This window comes from Mesocricetus auratus, unplaced genomic scaffold, assembly GCF_017639785.1.
Source record: "Mesocricetus auratus isolate SY011 unplaced genomic scaffold, BCM_Maur_2.0 Super-Scaffold_100027, whole genome shotgun sequence".
Lineage (NCBI taxonomy): Eukaryota > Metazoa > Chordata > Mammalia > Rodentia > Cricetidae > Mesocricetus > Mesocricetus auratus.
Genome location: NW_024429208.1, coordinates 277,106 through 293,971, shown reverse-complemented (window position 1 = coordinate 293,971; position 16,866 = coordinate 277,106). Strand labels below are relative to the sequence as shown.

Here is a 16,866-nt window from a genome sequence, read left to right as displayed (position 1 = left end):
TCTTCGCTTGCTGGTGTCCGTAACTTCATTTGGCTAAACTTCTTTGGTTTTGTCCACTCAGAGAAGGGTGGCTGTCATTTCCAGTGGGTGGAACTCCTTCTTAACTCTCCTTTGCTGGTTATCTAGTCCAGTGGTTCTCGAGTCTCTTTCCAGACAATATTTAACATTTTGTGGGGTTTCTTTTTTTCTTTTTTATTTAGTGGTGTGTGTGTGTGGGGGTGTGCTTACTTATGGGCAGGACAGGTGTAAAAGCTATCCTTCTGCCAGATAAAGAGTTCTCTTTTATCCAGACTTTCAGAAGTCCCCTGGGACATTCATGTAGGTGAAAACTTTCATTTAATTATCTGAGCCTAGAACTTCATAGTTTTTTTTTAATAGTCTGAATATGCAGTGAACTTTCTAGGAATACAATTACATTTCTGTGTGAGTTTAGGGAAGCTTGATTTTGCTACCAAGAGTTGCTCAACATTTTCTGAAGTGACTTCATTGATAGCAGCATGCTGGAGGTAGTTGAGTCACTGGCTGTATCAGTGTGTGTTGGTAGAAGTTTCACCTCTGTGATTCTATGGAGAGGTGTAAGCATATCCCTGCTTCGAGTGAAAGTAGGCACTCATGCACTAAAATGCTGTTTATGTTATTTTATTACAAATCACTATGCTCTTATTTCCTCCTTAGAGACAGGGAAATATTTTGATCTTTTTAGTCATGTGCTCAAGGAACTGATGTAATCAATCTATGAATATTAGTTCGTAGTTTTAAGAGCCATTACAAACATTTGTCCTAATATAGGGTTGAAGATTGAGACTCAGTTCTCTTGGGTCTCACAATATCTGGTTTCCGTTCACCTTTCTGGAAGAATTAGCCGCAAAGGAGTGTCCCTCCTTTCTTTTTTCTTGGCAGGACTCCCTTTCACATCTTTCCATACATCATCATTAGTAAGGACAATTGCAATGCAGGCACCTTGCCTGTCAGACCTCTCTGCCTTAGAGAACTCCTGGTATTTGGTCTGTGGCCAGTGTGGATGACAATACTGGCTCCTGCTCACCTGAAGGTTCTCTTTCTTTATGTTCCCTCCTTTCTCCATCTACCTCAGTTTCTTTCCTTGATGTCCCAGGTCTTTTGCTCCCTGCCACAAACCGGCAAGAAGCTGGTTCTGGCTTTCCTACCCCATTTTTCTCCCGCTTAGGAGGCTCTTGGCGTCCCCGCCAACCTCAGCTGCCCTTCTGACCCTGGCTTCTCCCTTCTCTTCCAAGGTCTGTTCTTCTGGCCCTTGGCATCTGCTTCCCTCCTTTGCCAGGATCCAGATCTGTCTTCCTTCTCTTTGTACAAACATCCTTTTCTCCACCTTCATCCAGGCTTCTGTCTCCCTGCCAACTCCCCTCCCTTGGGCTCCAGTCGCCTCACCGCCTCGCCCCCCCCCCCAAGTCTCCAGCAGTCTAGCCGGCTGGTCTCTCGGCGGTTGCAATCAGTCCCCGCCCGAGTGCGTGAGCACCCTTGTCCCCTCCATCCTACCTCTACTCCCTCCCGAGCCGTGGGCAGTCTAGGGAGGGGCCAGGATCCGGGGCGGCTCCCGGGGCTCGGGTTGTGGGAGGCGCCCTCTCCCGGTCTCCCCCTCCCTTCCCCCCCGCCCCGTCTTCCCCTGCACCCTCCTTCCTCCCTCCGCCCGAGAGCTTCCCCGGTCCTCGGCGCCGCCTCCTTCCCTCCCGGCTCCGCGCTCTCGCGGCCGCCGTCGCCCCGGGGAAGGAGAGACGGGGGTGGGGTTTGCGGGTAGTGAGAGAGGAGGGGCGAGACCCGGGCCGGCTGGAGCCCGGATTCCTAGGGAAGAAGGACAGGGGGAGGGGAAGCTGGAGGACCGGGAGGGAGAACGGGGAGCAGCGGCCGGGCCTGGGGCCTTGAGGCCCGGGGAGAGCCGGGGAGCGGGACCGGGCGCCGAGGTAAGAGCAGGGCCCCAGGAACCGGGCTTGGAGAGGGGAGCTCAGGGAGGCTGGTCGACGCAGGGCAGGGCCGGGGGGGCTTGGGGGTCGGGTGCAAGTGGCAGGCGATGGGGCAGCGGGACCCTGGAGCGTGGGTAAATCTGGGCTCGCGCTAGCCAGCCACCGGGGCGGCGGAGAGGAGGTGGAGAGAGGTGGAGTCCCGGGAGGGTGGGGGGCCGAGGGAGGCCGGAGGAGGGTGGGGACAGGCTCTCTCTCCTCCTCTCCCCCAGCCCGTGCGGCTCCGCCCCCGCCTCCTCCGCGGGGCGCCCTCGGCGTCCCGAACCGCGCGGTCGGAGCCTGCGAGGCGCGCAGAGCGAGGTCTGTCCGTCGGCTGCTCCAGGCCGCTGCCGGCGGGCTCCGCCGTGCTCTCACGGCCGCCTTTTCCTCAGATGCTGCTGCTGCTGCTGCTGCTGGTGCCTCTCTTCCTCCGCCCCCTGGGCGCAGGCGGGGCGCAGACCCCCAACGCCACCTCGGAAGGTGCACCCTCCTCCGGCGCCCCGGACCTCTTCCACCCTCTAGCTCCTTTCCCTGCACGTCTCCTTTCCTCCTCACTCTCGCGTCAGAACCCCACCCCCACCGCCCAGCAGCCACTTCACTACTCCTGACCTCCTTTCTGTCACCCCGCGTCACCACCAGCACCCATTTCCTCGGCCTCACGTTGCTACACTACACCGCTTTTCCGTGACCCCGAATTATCTTCTCAGCTCCACCTCCCTTCCCGGGCCCCACATTACTACAGCGCCCCCCTTCCGCGGTCCACTTCGTTGCTCAGATGGGCTTGTGTGGTCGGTCCTCTCTTCATTCAGCTCTGAAATCCTCCTTTAGCCTTGTTCCCCCATTTTAACCACAGAACACTATACCCCTTACGATTTCTTCTTAGCTATTCTTCTCCATTGCACTTCTCTACCGGTGGACTATCGCATCGGCTTTTGCCCTAACCCATGACTCTGGGTTCTGCAGCTTGGGTTCCTTAACTGTCCCCACACCTACCTTTCGGTCCTCCCCCATCCCACCCACTGTTTTTGTCCCCATCCCGGGCCCTACCAGTGACCACGCCCTGCTCTTCCTCCTTCCACTGCGGCGCTGCCTTCCCGCTCCCACGGTTCCCCTGTGCCTCCCCACTCCCTCTCAGGTTGCCAGATCATACACCCGCCCTGGGAAGGGGGCATCAGGTACCGCGGCCTGACTCGCGACCAGGTGAAGGCCATCAACTTCCTGCCGGTGGACTATGAGATTGAATATGTGTGCCGGGGGGAGCGTGAGGTGGTGGGGCCCAAGGTGCGCAAGTGCCTGGCCAACGGCTCCTGGACGGATATGGACACACCCAGCCGCTGTGGTGAGTAGCCTGGGAAGCACCCCCCGCCCCCCCCCATTTTCAGGCCATTCCATTCCCAAGTTACGAACGAACGAACCATAGTTATTTTTGCAAGTCAGCAATTTAAACGCGGTGGAAACAAATTCACAAATGCGTTTAATGAATGAGTACTATGTAGGAGGAGGGGCGGTGCTGTGAGCTGTTAGTGGGAGGTAGCAAGCTAGCAGCCAGCACACCCACTTCATCCTCTTTATTAGGGCACTGATCACTGGATGAAATAACTTTGATTTTTTTTTCCATCTGAGTTCTTTGAGGATCATTAGCGAAGGAATTTTTTTTAAGTTACAAAACGATCTCATTACATTTTCTGATACTTTTGTCTCTAACTCAATGACCATATAAGCCAGTTTAGTATTATTATAGACTAGCCATAATAAGAAAAGCAAGCCTGATCATGCATCCAAATTTACGTGCATCTACATATTTCAAAGGCAGAGAACTACCCGCTTTACTGTGAGCAATTCCTATTTTGTGTGTTTATAGCTCCATCTTGGGTTCCTACAATAGAATTGCTGGGTTTTTTCTTTCTTTCTTTCTTCTTTTTTTTTTCCTGATAGGAATGTGGATGGATACTGGGGGCTGGGAGAAAGGGGGGGGGGGAGAGGTACAGAGGCATAGCCATTGCATACCTGGTTTCCTGTGGAGCAGGATGCTTGTGAACCCAAACCCAAGCCTGAGTTCCTTGTCCTCCCAGGGGAAAATCCTCTACAACTTGTCTTTCTCCTTATTTTCCTGTCTCTCTACAGTCCGAATCTGCTCCAAGTCTTATTTGGCCCTGGAAAATGGGAAGGTTTTCCTGACGGGTGGGGACCTCCCAGCTCTGGATGGAGCCCGGGTGGATTTCCGATGTGACCCCGACTTCCATCTGGTGGGCAGCTCCCGGAGCATCTGTAGTCAGGGCCAGTGGAGCACCCCCAAGCCCCACTGCCAGGGTGAGGGGAACAGCTGCCTGCCTGCAGCTGATGAGGTTGCTTGCACTAGAATGCGAGTGGGGAATGGAGAGAGGGAAAGGACGGGTGTTATGAAGGATGCTGGGGAGGACTTCGGGAAGACGGAGGTGAAAGCCCAGCTCTTTCCATCATCCATCTGCCTCAAACTTGGTCCCACAATCCTTTGTGTTCACTTTTCTGGGCTTCCTTCCATTCCATTTTCCTTTAGTGTGTTCTTTCTGCTTTCAAATCTCGGGCCTTTTGTTTTCTCTTTTTCTTCATTAATGTCACCCTAACCCTCACCTTCTTAAAGTTTAATGCCTGGGATTTTTCTCCTGGAAAAAACCATTCCCCTTTCCGTAGACTTAGAACATCCTATGTATCACTCTTCTGGAATTTATTCTTCGCTATTCATTCTATAATGGAGTTCTATAGTGGGAATTAAACCATGCATTACGTTTAGAAAAAATGATCGGCGAGATCTGGGATTGGAAACATGTGGAAGAGGCAAAATGGGGGCAGAATGATCATACAATAAGGACAACTCAAGGGCTGATGGGAAGACTGGGCCTTATCTCTACCTTTTACAACCTCGGTCATTCCTTGAGGGAATAATTGCTTTTGCATTTGCCACTTCTTTGCCCTACTCTTTGTTTCTGCAAACATCTCCCTTTTCTGGGCACCGAAACTCTTCATCTTCTCTCCTGGAATGAAAATTAAGCTTCAGGGGTCCTCAGTTTTGACTAAGCCCTTGTTTTGAACTTTTAAGAATGTGTTCATATGCTAGCCAACTTTTGAAGAATTTACTAAGTTAAGGTATTTGAACGGCAACCATTTAAAAACAATTGTATTTGTAGTTTTTTTTTCTTAAAGAGACTACAGATTTTTTTTATAATATTCAAGCTCTGCAGAAATAAGCTATACCCCGACTCCTTTTTTAATTGCTGGCACAAATTCTGTTGTCCTTTGAAAAATAAAGAGAACACCAAGTCCTGACCCCCAGCCCCGCCTTGCTCTTATCCCCAGGCACCCTAACCCTCAACGCAGTCTCCGCTCCGCATGAACAGGTGTGGGAGGGGGCTAGGGATCAGGCCTGGGAAGCTGGGCGCCAGTGGTAACTCTTCTCTGATCCCGTCTTTCCTGCTGCCAGTGAATCGAACGCCACACTCAGGTGAGATCAGAAACCCTTCCCGCGTGCACTGCCGCCCCCACCCCCTCACTCTTCACCCTCCACCACCAGGATTTCTTTTCGTAGGTTGTGGGTGTCCTGTTACTCATCTCCCCCAACCCATTTAGTTTACTACCTGTTTCTTGCTGCTAAATCGTGGTTTTCCGCGGGTCGGGCTCCCTCCCATCTCCCTGCTTGGCCGCGCTCTGCGGGCTCGCGAAGCCCGGTAGGGGGCAGCCGTGTGCCGGGGGGGATCCCAGGCCTCTCCTGCGTGGGGTTCCTTCAGACCTCAGGGACCTATTCCTGCCACCCCTACCTAGGTTTTACCCGCGAGGTTCCATGGCCCTGCTCACCGGCCCCACCCACGCGGGGCCTCGCATCCTCCGTAGACCCTTTCTCGCATCACCCTTCCTCAAGCCTTCCCTCGGCCACACTGTCCTTCCCCTAACGCTCACTTCTCACCAGTCCTCACTTTCTCGACCCGTACTTTGCTCTGCAAAACCCTTTCCATTGCTCTCTCTTAGTCCTTAGTCCCACCCTTAGTCCTTCGCTCCATCTCCCCACGGCCCCCTTTAAGAACTGTCACCAGCCCCCACCCCATCCAACCCACCCTCACTTCTCATCTTTGCATTGTGCTTAGCCTCTCGCATTCCAAATCCTCTTGGTACCCTCCCCTCCAGTCTCCTTAGGCGGAGACCCCTCCCTTCTTTGCTCTCTCCTTCCTCTCCCCTCCTCTCCGGGCCTCGGAGCTGCCTCCTGTCCCCGCCCCCAGTCCGTGACGTCAAAGCCCCCCTCCAAGCTCCTCTTCTCCCTCCTCCCTTCTGTCGGTCGGTCAGTCGGCGAGGAGAGTCCGCGGTGGCGGGAGCGAGCGCCGCCTGGCCCTAGGAAGCCCACGTCTCTGCCTTCTCGGGTCTCCGGCCCCCTCCTCCCCATGAGACCTGGGATGGAGGCGCCTCCCCGACGCCCTCCCAGCAGCCTTTCCCAGAAGAAGTGTCCCCCCTGAGCTGCCCCCCACCCCAAGGAGGCCGCCCCCGCCCCTCCCCGCCATGGGCCCGGGGGGCCCCTGTCTCCCGGTGGGGTGGCCGCTGCCGCTCCTGCTGGTGATGGCGGCTGGGGTGGCCTCGGTGTGGGCCTCTCACTCTCCCCATCTCCCGCGGCCTCACCCGAGGGTCCCCCCGCACCCCTCCTCAGAACGGCGTGCAGTGTACATCGGGGCTCTGTTTCCCATGAGCGGGGGCTGGCCGGGGGGCCAGGCCTGCCAGCCCGCGGTGGAGATGGCGCTGGAGGACGTTAACAGCCGCAGGGATATCTTGCCGGACTACGAGCTCAAGCTTATCCACCACGACAGCAAGGTAGTCGGGGTGAGGGACAGAGTGGCTGGGGTGGTGGGAGGCCGGGGCTGTGAATTCTCTTTGGGATTGCGAAGCAGACCCCTCCCGAGTGTGACTGGCTGGAGACGCGCAGGAGGTGCAGGAGCTTAGGGAGGTCTCAGTGGCTCTCAAGGCCCGACTCTTGCAGGCAGTAGGAGATTCGTAGAAATGGTGGTGGTGGGGGGGGGGTCTTAGGTGCTGATCTTTCAGAGTAAACTGTCCCTGGCCAGGTTTGGGGGCTGGAAGGAACGTCAGAGCTGGGTAGCTGGCTCAGGGGTTTACATTTACCATGGTAACAAGGTAAATCTTGGCGTAGGTTGGGGCTGGAAGGAACAGGGAGAGAAGGGGGAGGATTTAGAGGGACAAGAGGGCTCTACTTTATCAAAACAAACAGCAAGGTAGGGCTGCCTGACTCTTCATCTACCTTGTGAGGGGTTCCTGTGAGGATGTGTGGCCTGTGGTTCTGGGAAAGACTAATAATAGTCAAGAGGTGAGCTTGGGCACTGGGAGAGAGTATTGGGGTCCGTGAGGAGCCCCTACAACAGCACTGGGGGTGGAGAGTCAGTATACAGGGAGATCAGAAAAGAATGGAGACGGGAGGGGGCGGGGAGGAGGGTGGGGACAGTGAAGAAACCTGGGGCCTCCTGTGGAACTTGGGGTCCGATTTTAGCTTCTGGTTTTATTATCGCGGCCTGGTAGATCTGCAAGGAGAAACAGCCTGCAGGGTTGGGAAGTGGATGGGGGGAGAAATTTCCGTGCTAGAGGATGGTCTGTAATAAGATTTCTTTACCAGGTCCCTCCCCGAGTGGGAACTGACACGACAGGGAAGGAGGTTTAGATCCTTTCTGACTTGTGGCTCCAGAGACTTGAGGTTAGGGAAACAGTACAGGTGGGAGATGTGGCCATTTTATATTTGGGGTGTGTGGAACATCGATCTGCACCTAAAAATAGACACGTGCCTCCATGGGGGGGGCAGAAGTGAGCCTGCAGGCAGGGGAAGGGTTGTTAGGGGCTTAGAGAGAAAACTTGAAATCCCTTGGACTGTTTGTTGCCTTCTCTGTGGGTCTCAAGCGTCACTGAACAAGGATCACCGTTTGTTTAAAACACTAGTTCAAACTCCTTAGTCAGGAAGGAATCCCAGGTAGTGTCTTCATTTTCACCCACAGAAACACTGCCTAGAAAATGCCTGCCTGCAGCTTATACCCCAGGATACCCATGGGAAGAATGGCAGGGCACAGAGGGGGGGAAAATTACATGTGAGGGTAGGGAGGCAGGAAGAGAGAGGGCAAAATAGATAACTGACTATGAGAGGGAGCTAGAGAGAGACAAAGATAGGGCCAGCTTTGGGAAAGGGGTATTACAAGAAGACAGGGGGCATGGCTTGAGCTTAAACTCATCCCCCAATACGAGTGATTCCATAGAGATATTGGAAAGCAAATGGGGTGTGGGGTACTAGAAGAAGGTAGAAGTGAAGGAGGGGGTGTGGCAGAGGATAGGTCTAGAACCTTGGCAGTGATGAGTGGGGTGTGGATGGGGGGGTATGTAAGAACAGGAGAAGAAATGAAGCAGAAGATGGCATACACACCAGGCCACACGCTCCCTGTTTTATGTAACTGTAGGTTTCTGAGTATCATCGTTCATATTAAATAATTTCTTCAGATTGTGGCAAACAGTGGGGGGACAATTTTAGGGCTGCAGAGAAGCTGGGAGCAGTGTCTGCTCTAATGTGAGTTGGGAAGGACCCTATAGTGGTTAAAAATAAATTGTGAAGATGCTAAGTAGGAGGCATGGAAGTGTTCCAAACCTACAGGTGAGCCCTGCCCTTGACAGCGCGACAGAGCAGAGCAGATAGCTGAGTTCTGAGCACATTTTTGGGGGGGTGCTCAGATTTGCCAGCTCCCCCTGGCTCCCTGGGCTTCATGTCTCCAACTTCCCACAGCGTCTCAAATGTCATACCTCAGTAGGGAGCAAGCAAACTCCAGGTGCCTTCTTTATTTCCCTTCTAAACCCCCTCCACCTGGTTCACTCTCTCCAGTCCCCTGTGCCCCTCTGCTTTGACTCCCCACTGGCTGCCATTTCCTCTCCACTTCTTTTGGGGGGCTCCAGCAGCTTCTGAAATGTCATACTTCAGCAGGAGGGGAGCAGACAGTGGGGGACCCGCGGTTGGCTGTTCCTCCCCCAGTTTCCCCTCCTACTTTTCTTCTCCTGCTTTCCTGTCTCTTTCAGGCACCTCTAATATCGTCAGGCTTGTGGAGAGTTCCATTCTTTTTATTTCCCTCATTTTAGAGTCTTCCTTACTCCCCCCACCCCTTTTTTTTCTCTAATGGACTTGTCAAATGTCAGGGCACAGCAGGAAAGGATGGGGTGCTGAGCTGACCCCCTACTGATCTTGTTCCCGTTCTCTCAAACTGAAGGTGGAAATTCCATTGAGGGAGCTGTCTGGGGATCTGGAGAGAAATGAGTCTGTGTTTAGGAATGATTAAGGATGAGCAGAATTGGGGGGGGAAGTAGATTATGCATTAATATGGAAGGAAGAGCGTGCAGTAGTGGGTAGGGCTAAGGTCCCAGATGGAAGTCAAGAGAAGGGAGCTTAATGAAAGAGGAGAAACTAGAAACTCGACAGGAAGAAAAATGCGGTGAAAATGATGGAAGGGGCTAGGTTGCTCAAGACAGTAGGCATTCCAAGATGGGGGGTGGGGTGGGGAGGCGGTTGGGAGCCAGCCTTCATTTCCTCCTTCCTCCCTCAGTGCGACCCAGGGCAAGCCACCAAGTACTTGTATGAACTACTCTACAATGACCCCATCAAGATCATCCTCATGCCTGGCTGCAGCTCTGTCTCCACACTTGTAGCTGAGGCTGCCCGCATGTGGAACCTTATTGTGGTATGCAAGGCAGTTGGAGGGAGGGTCATCTCTCTTTGAGCTAAGTAGAGAGGCTGTGAATATATTTAAGAGGGCTAGAGCGAGGGACCCACTGCCAGGAATCACCCAGCCGAGAACCTGAGCTGGTTGTACTTCTAGTAGTATTGATTGCCTGAAGGAGCTATGGGGATCCATGGATGAGGACTCAGGGGTGTGTGTGTGTGTGTGTGTGTGTGTGTGTGTGTGTGTGTGTGTGTGTTTACCTAGGACAAAGGTGGGGAAGTTTGGAGAGTTGGGAGGAAAATCAGAGCCAAGAAAGGATACTCAGTTTGCGCGGACACCTCTCATCCTTCTGCCTCAGCTCTCATATGGCTCCAGCTCACCAGCCCTGTCAAACCGACAGCGTTTTCCAACGTTCTTCCGAACACACCCATCCGCCACACTGCACAATCCCACCCGGGTGAAACTCTTTGAAAAGTGGGGCTGGAAGAAGATTGCCACCATCCAACAGACCACAGAGGTCTTCACCTCAGTGAGTTCGGACAGGGGATGGGACATGAGGTCCCAGGGGCATCTGCTCTGTTGGGGGAGATTTTGATGGTTTATCAAAAGAGAACACATTCCAAGTGGGCGAAGTGCTTGTTCTTTCTGTAGCCTGGGGAACACATGAGTTGGATTTTTGGAATCCTCGCCATTGTTTTGTTTTGTTCCCCAGACAGATAGGACTGTTCTATGAAAGTAGGTTTAATTCCAAGTTGAGATGAGAGGGAATATGAATAGGGTCTTAAGGAAGCAGTGGACCTCAGTCCTTTCAGGGGTGGAGGGTGATTGGCAGCTGAGTGTGGGGCTGCTGCATTGGGTGGGAAAGAAGATGATGAAGGGACAAATAAGAGTCAAATGACAAAGGTGTTGTCATTTGGTATTGACACAGAGAGATGCTTATACATTGAAGAGGGACAGGTAGTTTGCAGAGGTATAGAGGAAGTTCAGGGCTCCACCCTCGAGGGAAGTAGCCTGATCATTCTTTGAGTCTTCTATGAACTCATGTCCAGTGGCCCTTTAATCCTCCCTTCCCACTTTTTTTTCAGTGACTCAGTCCATCTTCCTGTGATCTTTTTGTCTGTCTGCACACTTGCCTCTTGAGTTGGCATCATCCTGTCTATTCTGGACCCTGTCCTGCTTTTTTCTGTTTCCTCTCATTTCTTCTCAGTGTCAGGAGTGGGGTGGATGGGGCAGTGTCCCTGGATTCAGATGCTGAGGAGGGGCTCATCGTGGTTCTTGGAAGGTGCCTCCTAAGACTGGGGGTGCTTTCTTTCATCCTTTCCTCATGGGGCCCAGGGCAGTTGGAATAAGGGTCAGACACTACTCCTTTGCTGTGAGTTTACAGTCAGTTCTCACTCATGGGCTCTGCTTAATCCTATGTGGACCCCCATTTTCCTCCTGCTTCTTATTCCCACCGAAGACGCTGGATGACCTAGAGGAGCGAGTGAAAGAGGCTGGGATTGAGATCACCTTCCGCCAGAGCTTCTTCTCAGATCCAGCTGTGCCTGTTAAAAACCTGAAGGTGGGCAAGCAGGGCAGGTGGGCTTAGCCTGCCCAGGGTTCACTGTGGGAGGTGGTCATCTGGAGAGTCTAGAAGAGGCAGTCCATTCTGTGAGGCAGCCGAGTCTCCTGGGAAGGTTTAGTTGCCTCTTCAGTTGACATTTATCCACTGCCCATTGAACATTTCTTTGCACTAAGCAGTTAGAGCTGGGAAATCAACGCTTCAAAAGCACCAGCTTAACCCTCAGGCGCTTTCAGCATCCCTCAGGAGCTCTGTTTCTGTTTCTGTTTTATAGCGTCAAGATGCTCGAATCATCGTGGGACTTTTCTATGAGACTGAAGCCCGGAAAGTTTTTTGTGAGGTGGAGATGGAATCTGGAGCTGGGAGGGGCTGGATGGGCTCTCTGCGGTGGTTTTCTCGTGGGTCCTCCTTATGGCATTTCTGCTCAAATTGATAGCAAATGACCTGAGGTGATAATGAATACCAAGCCTGTCTGTAGACTCTGTCTCCGTCACTGACTCAACATGCACATGCACGTTCTCATTTTCCTCTCTTATGTCTTAACACAGTCTTTTCTGAGTGACTGGTGGAGGCATCTTGTTGAGCCTCTCCTGTGGTTTGAAGATTTCAAAAAATATATATATTATTAAAGCTTGAGATTAACATGCAAAGTAATGGATTTTAGTGAAGATTTAAAAAAGGAGGTCGTGTTATTTGATTCTCAAGCGGCTAAACAATGTCTAGAGAGATAATACCACCTCCCTCAGAACAAAGCCAAACCTCAAATGCCCCCTTCCCGACTTTGAATGCAGGTTTATAAGGAACGGCTCTTTGGGAAGAAGTATGTCTGGTTCCTCATCGGGTGGTATGCTGACAACTGGTTCAAGACCCATGACCCGTCAATCAATTGCACAGTGGATGAGATGACCGAGGCGGTGGAGGGCCATATCACCACCGAGATTGTCATGCTGAACCCTGCCAACACCCGGAGCATTTCCAACATGGTGAGCGTGGGGCCTTGGAAACTGGCACTGGGGTGGAAGGGGCTGTGGGAGCGTCAAAGGGGAGGAGCAGGGGAGAGAAAGGAAGGGAGGACAGCAGCAGAGCCCGGTGGCAGAAAGGGGCCTGTGCCCATACTCTGGTTTTTTACATCATGTTTCGTGGGTTCTGCCCGTGCTGTGATTACTTTAGGCAAGAGAGAGAAAAAAAGTGGCATGTACAGTAGGCTTCTGATGACTGGAAGGGCTGTTACCGTGGAAACAAGGAGCAGTTGGTGAGAAGTCAAGTGAGGGAGAGGCATTAATGGTAATATAGAAGCTTGTGTACAAGGCACACCTTTTCCAGAGAGCTTCTCTTGGGCACAGATGTGTTTTTATTTATTATTGATTTATTATTGTTGCTAGTGTGTGTGTGTGTGTGTGTGTGTGTGTGAGAGAGACTTACATTAGTACCTCAGAGAATTGCTTAATATTTACTTTCTTGTTTTTTTTTTTTTTTTGAGTCTTTCTTTGTACCTCTGGATGCCCTAGAACTCACTATGTAGACTAGGCTGCCCTCAAACTCACACAGATCCCCCTGCCTCTGGCTGCTTTCTGGGTGCTTGGAGTTAAGTCATATGCAAGCATTCCTGGCTTTAGTATTCACTGTTCATTTATTTATTTTGGGTTTTCAAGACAAGAGTTTCTCTATGTAGCCTTGGCTGTCCTGGAATTCGCTCTGTAGATGAGGCTGGCCTCAAACTCAGAGATCCTCCAGCCTCTGCCTTCCTAGTACTGGGATTGTTAATACTCACTTTGATTGATGTTATTTTTAATGTTTTTCTCCCTCACTTTTTTTTAAAGACTGGTTAGTCCCAGATAGTTTTCTGGTGATAGCACTTGAAGCTGGAAGGCACTCTGTCTTGACATGGGAGGACCAGGCTAGCCCTGTGTGTGGGGCTATGAGTGGGTGTGGGTATGTGGGGAAGAGGCTCTTGCTGTACAGCACCATACCCCCACAGTATAGGGATCATGACAGGCCCATGGGGTAACCTATGTGTCTGTTAATTATACCTGTTATAACTCCAGTTGCAAAATAGTTTCTTTCAGAGAGGTGAGCTAATGATACTTTTAATAATGGTTGATTTTATGAGGAAAGTTAGGATAGTTGTTATATAATTTCAGGATCTTAACAGCAATACTCTAAACTAGGTTTGTTATTTACATCTTTTGAGCTAGAAAATTAGAACCAGGGAGTTTTAATGACTTGTCCTGGGTCATGCATCTCCTAATGCCCTGTTGAGTTGAACTCCAACCTGTTCTGCCCCATGATTTCCCACGGGAAAGCTCAAAGCCTGGCCAAAAGACTTTACATGTTTATGTGCAAATACTGTTCAGATAATGGTAGTGTTTAGCAAAGGAGAAACGAGGTTCGGGAATCTGCTTCTGGCAGTAGATTGTGATAAAGCGTGGGCTGCAGCATGGATCTGGTTATAAACTGTGCTCTGGAATGTTCTAAGGGGCTGCTAGGTTTAATTTGTCTTGATTAAAAACTACAGTGAGGAAACACTGGACAGCCATTTCCCTGCACAGGGCAAGAGAGCTGAGTCATTTTCTGGAACGCAGAGTAGTGGAGCAGGTTACCAAAGTCAGAAAGACTTAATGGTCCCCTAAGTCCACAACCCACCATTTTAGGACTCTATCTGACACTGGGGGGAGAGAAGGAACTGGCAGAGAGCTTAGAGGTGGGTGGGGATGTTGGGCCTTAGGGTAGGATGTTGGGGGCAGGAGTCTTTTCTGGCCTTTGGTTTCCAGAGAAAGTGCCTTTTTTTTCAGAGGCACACAGAACCTTCTTGAATCCTCAGCTAAAAACATCTCATGGAAAATCCTAGATTTTTCAAAGGAGGAGAGAAGCAGCTTTTTCAAGTGGCTAGGAAGATTATAGGTGAGTCCAAACAGCATCAAAAGAAGTAGATCGGGACAAGGGTAAGGGTGGAGTGGGCAGAACCCTGGAGACTTAGAGAAAGAGCAGAGGTGTCTTAATCCCCATAAGGTTTACCTCAGATGTGTTTGGACCATTCCCCAAATTTCCATCAGAACCACCTGGAAGATTAGGTCAGTACATAGGTTACTGAACCTTTCCTTGAAGTTCCCTTCTGGAGTTTCTGATGCTGCTGATCTGGTCACCCATGAGAACTATAGGTTGCAATGTCTGGAGGGCAAAGGCAGGGTGCCTCTAAATATCCTATGGTTCATAGTTCAGCCCCCAGCAACAAGACTGTCCTGCTAAGGAGGGCAGCAGTATGAGAGTTGAGAAACCCTGGTTCAGGGAAATAATTTTAAGCACCATGTCTGGGAAATGGAGAATTTGAGGCCAGCCTGGGCTACAGGTGTAAGATCATGTACATCCAACCCTACACCTTCCACTAAGAGAAGGTGGGAAGAGAGAGGGAGGAGAGAGACGGGGGAGAGGGAGAGAGAGAGAAGTATAACAGTAATCTTTGCCGACTCAAGGGGGAAAGATTGTTTTTTCATGGTTTCCGGTAGTGCTCTTCTTGGCTAGCTGTGCTGTCCTGAGTGAGCTGAGAATCTGGGGATAATATCATGCTGAGCAGATTAATCCCTTCCCAATATGGTGATTTTCTGATGTAATCTTGACTTTGAACTGAGGATTGGCTAGACCTGAAAGCTGAAGGACTTAACTGCTCAGAAAGTGTTAGCTCGATGCTGTCTGTGAGCACTGGTACCTGCAGAGGCTTTCAGCACAGAAGTAGCTCAGGACAGTGCACAATAAATGCAACTGGTTGGTGCCAGACACCCTGGGCCTGAATCCCAGCATCGTCACTTGCTACAGTGTGACTTCAGGCAAGTTGCAGGACCCTGTGCCTTTGTTTCCTCATCTCCATGATAGAGATAACAATAGAGCCCATTCATTAAAACATTTGAGGATTAAATGCATTGACCTTCATGCCTGTAACACAAAGGACTGTACAAATGTTTGCTGTCACCATCACCACCCCCTACGTCATCACCATCTTCATCACCACCATCATCAGCCTCTTTTTCCTCCTCGTGTATATAGAGGGGCAGTGTTAATGAGACATTAGAACAAGCCGGTTAAGAGGATTTGCTGATTTGAAATATGTAGTCTACTTTTCTGTCTTATGCACTGGACAGTGTGGGAGTATGAGGGAAAAGTGAGCTTAATTTTGTATCCTTTTTTTTCTTCTTCTGTCTTTTTTTATGTTATTATTTTTAAGTATATTTGAGCATATGTATGGAGATGCTAGTGGAGGCCAGAGGTATCAGATCCCCTGGAGCCAGAGTTGCACTCTTGACCACTGAACCATTTCTGCAGCCCATCTCCCTTTTTGAGATGAGAGTCTTACTATGTTGTAGCTCTGAATCACCTCTTTGAGATCTTACTGTTTTTGTCTGCCTCCTGAGTTTGAGATTACAGATGTACACTATTGTGCACTGTCTGTCTGTCTGAGGTGGGACCTACTGTGTTGCCCAGGTTGATCTTGAACTTACAGTCTCAGACTCATGTGTCTGTATTTCCCCCACCGTCTGTCCCTTTAGCCTCATAAGAGCTTGGACTGCACGTGCTGCCACTGTTGTTTCTTTGAATTTGAGATCAGTGGTCATACATAACTACAATGTGTTAGAGTAAATGAGACCCATAAGATGTAAGGTGTTGGGCCAGAATTACAGGCCTGAGCATTGGGAACAAAGATGAGGGTGCAACCAGGGAAACTCACAGGGAGAAGTGTAATAGACTTCATACTCAGCATTTTATGTGTTCTTACTTAATCCTTACAGGGGCTCTTTAACACAGTATTATTCCCGTTTTAAAACCGAATAGCCAGTTTAGTGAGATTTAATAACTTGCTTGAGATTTCTTAGTAGGTAAGTGGTTTAATTAGAATTAGAATCCATTCATCTACTTATCCATCCAATGGACTTTCTTTTTACTTAAAGATGTTACTGTTTTAGATTCACGGCAAAATTGAAAGGTCCACAGTTCCCGTATTTTCCATGTATAACCTCTCCTTTATCAGATTCCATCACCATGAGTATATTGGTTACAGTTGGTGATCTTCATCAACTGTCTGTTGTCACCCAAAGCACATGACTTATGTTTGGGCCAGCTGTTGTTTTTTTTGCATTCTGTGGGTACATGTGCCTTGTGTCTACCTTTACAGTGTCGTATGAAGTGCACAGAGTTCCAGGGGGTGATTTTAGTGTGTCCACTGCGAGCTGTGTGCAATGCTAGGTACTAATGCTTATGAGTTGAGCCTAGACCTTTGTGTTTCAAGGCCCAGGCTGTTTCTAAAAAATGGAACAGAAAAAAAAACATGTTTTGGGGTCATGGGAACAAGGTTTAAAAAATTTCCCCCATGACAGGTTTTCTCTGCATAGCCCTGTCATGGAACTTGCTCTGTAGACCAGGCTGACCTCAAACTCAGAGATCCATCTGCCTCTGCCTTCTTAGTGCTGGGATTAAAGGTGTGTGCCACCACTGCCCAGCAGTATTTTTTTAAATGTATTTTATCCATTTATTTTGTGTATGTGTGCCACACCAGGGTGCACATGTGAAGGTCAGAGGATAACCTTAAGACATTGGTTCTCTTCCTCCACTGTGTGTGTCCCAGGACTCCAACTCAGGC

At 50.5% G+C, this 16,866-nt stretch overlaps 1 protein-coding gene across 4 annotated transcripts in view; it reads left to right on the top strand.

Annotated features, from left to right (window-relative positions):
- Positions 1–1,860: 1,860 nt before the first annotated feature.
- Gabbr1 (gamma-aminobutyric acid type B receptor subunit 1) overlaps positions 1,861–16,866 on the top strand; it is a 28,334-nt gene continuing 13,328 nt past the window's right edge. The window contains exons 1-11 of one of the 4 annotated variants that reach the window (XM_005087199.4): positions 1,861–1,934; positions 2,363–2,450; positions 3,106–3,309; positions 4,095–4,280; positions 5,428–5,448; positions 6,637–6,797; positions 9,563–9,697; positions 10,038–10,208; positions 11,139–11,240; positions 11,515–11,580; positions 12,032–12,223. In XM_005087199.4, coding sequence (XP_005087256.1) covers positions 2,363–2,450; positions 3,106–3,309; positions 4,095–4,280; positions 5,428–5,448; positions 6,637–6,797; positions 9,563–9,697; positions 10,038–10,208; positions 11,139–11,240; positions 11,515–11,580; positions 12,032–12,223 — 1,326 coding nt within the window. In that variant the 5' untranslated portion in view covers positions 1,861–1,934. Of the gene's footprint in view, positions 1,935–2,287; positions 2,451–3,105; positions 3,310–4,094; positions 4,281–5,303; positions 5,449–6,636; positions 6,798–9,562; positions 9,698–10,037; positions 10,209–11,138; positions 11,241–11,514; positions 11,581–12,031; positions 12,224–16,866 lie in introns of those variants that run through there. The other 3 variants (XM_021223676.2, XM_013126093.3, XM_013126094.3) reach the window with 3 other exon arrangements.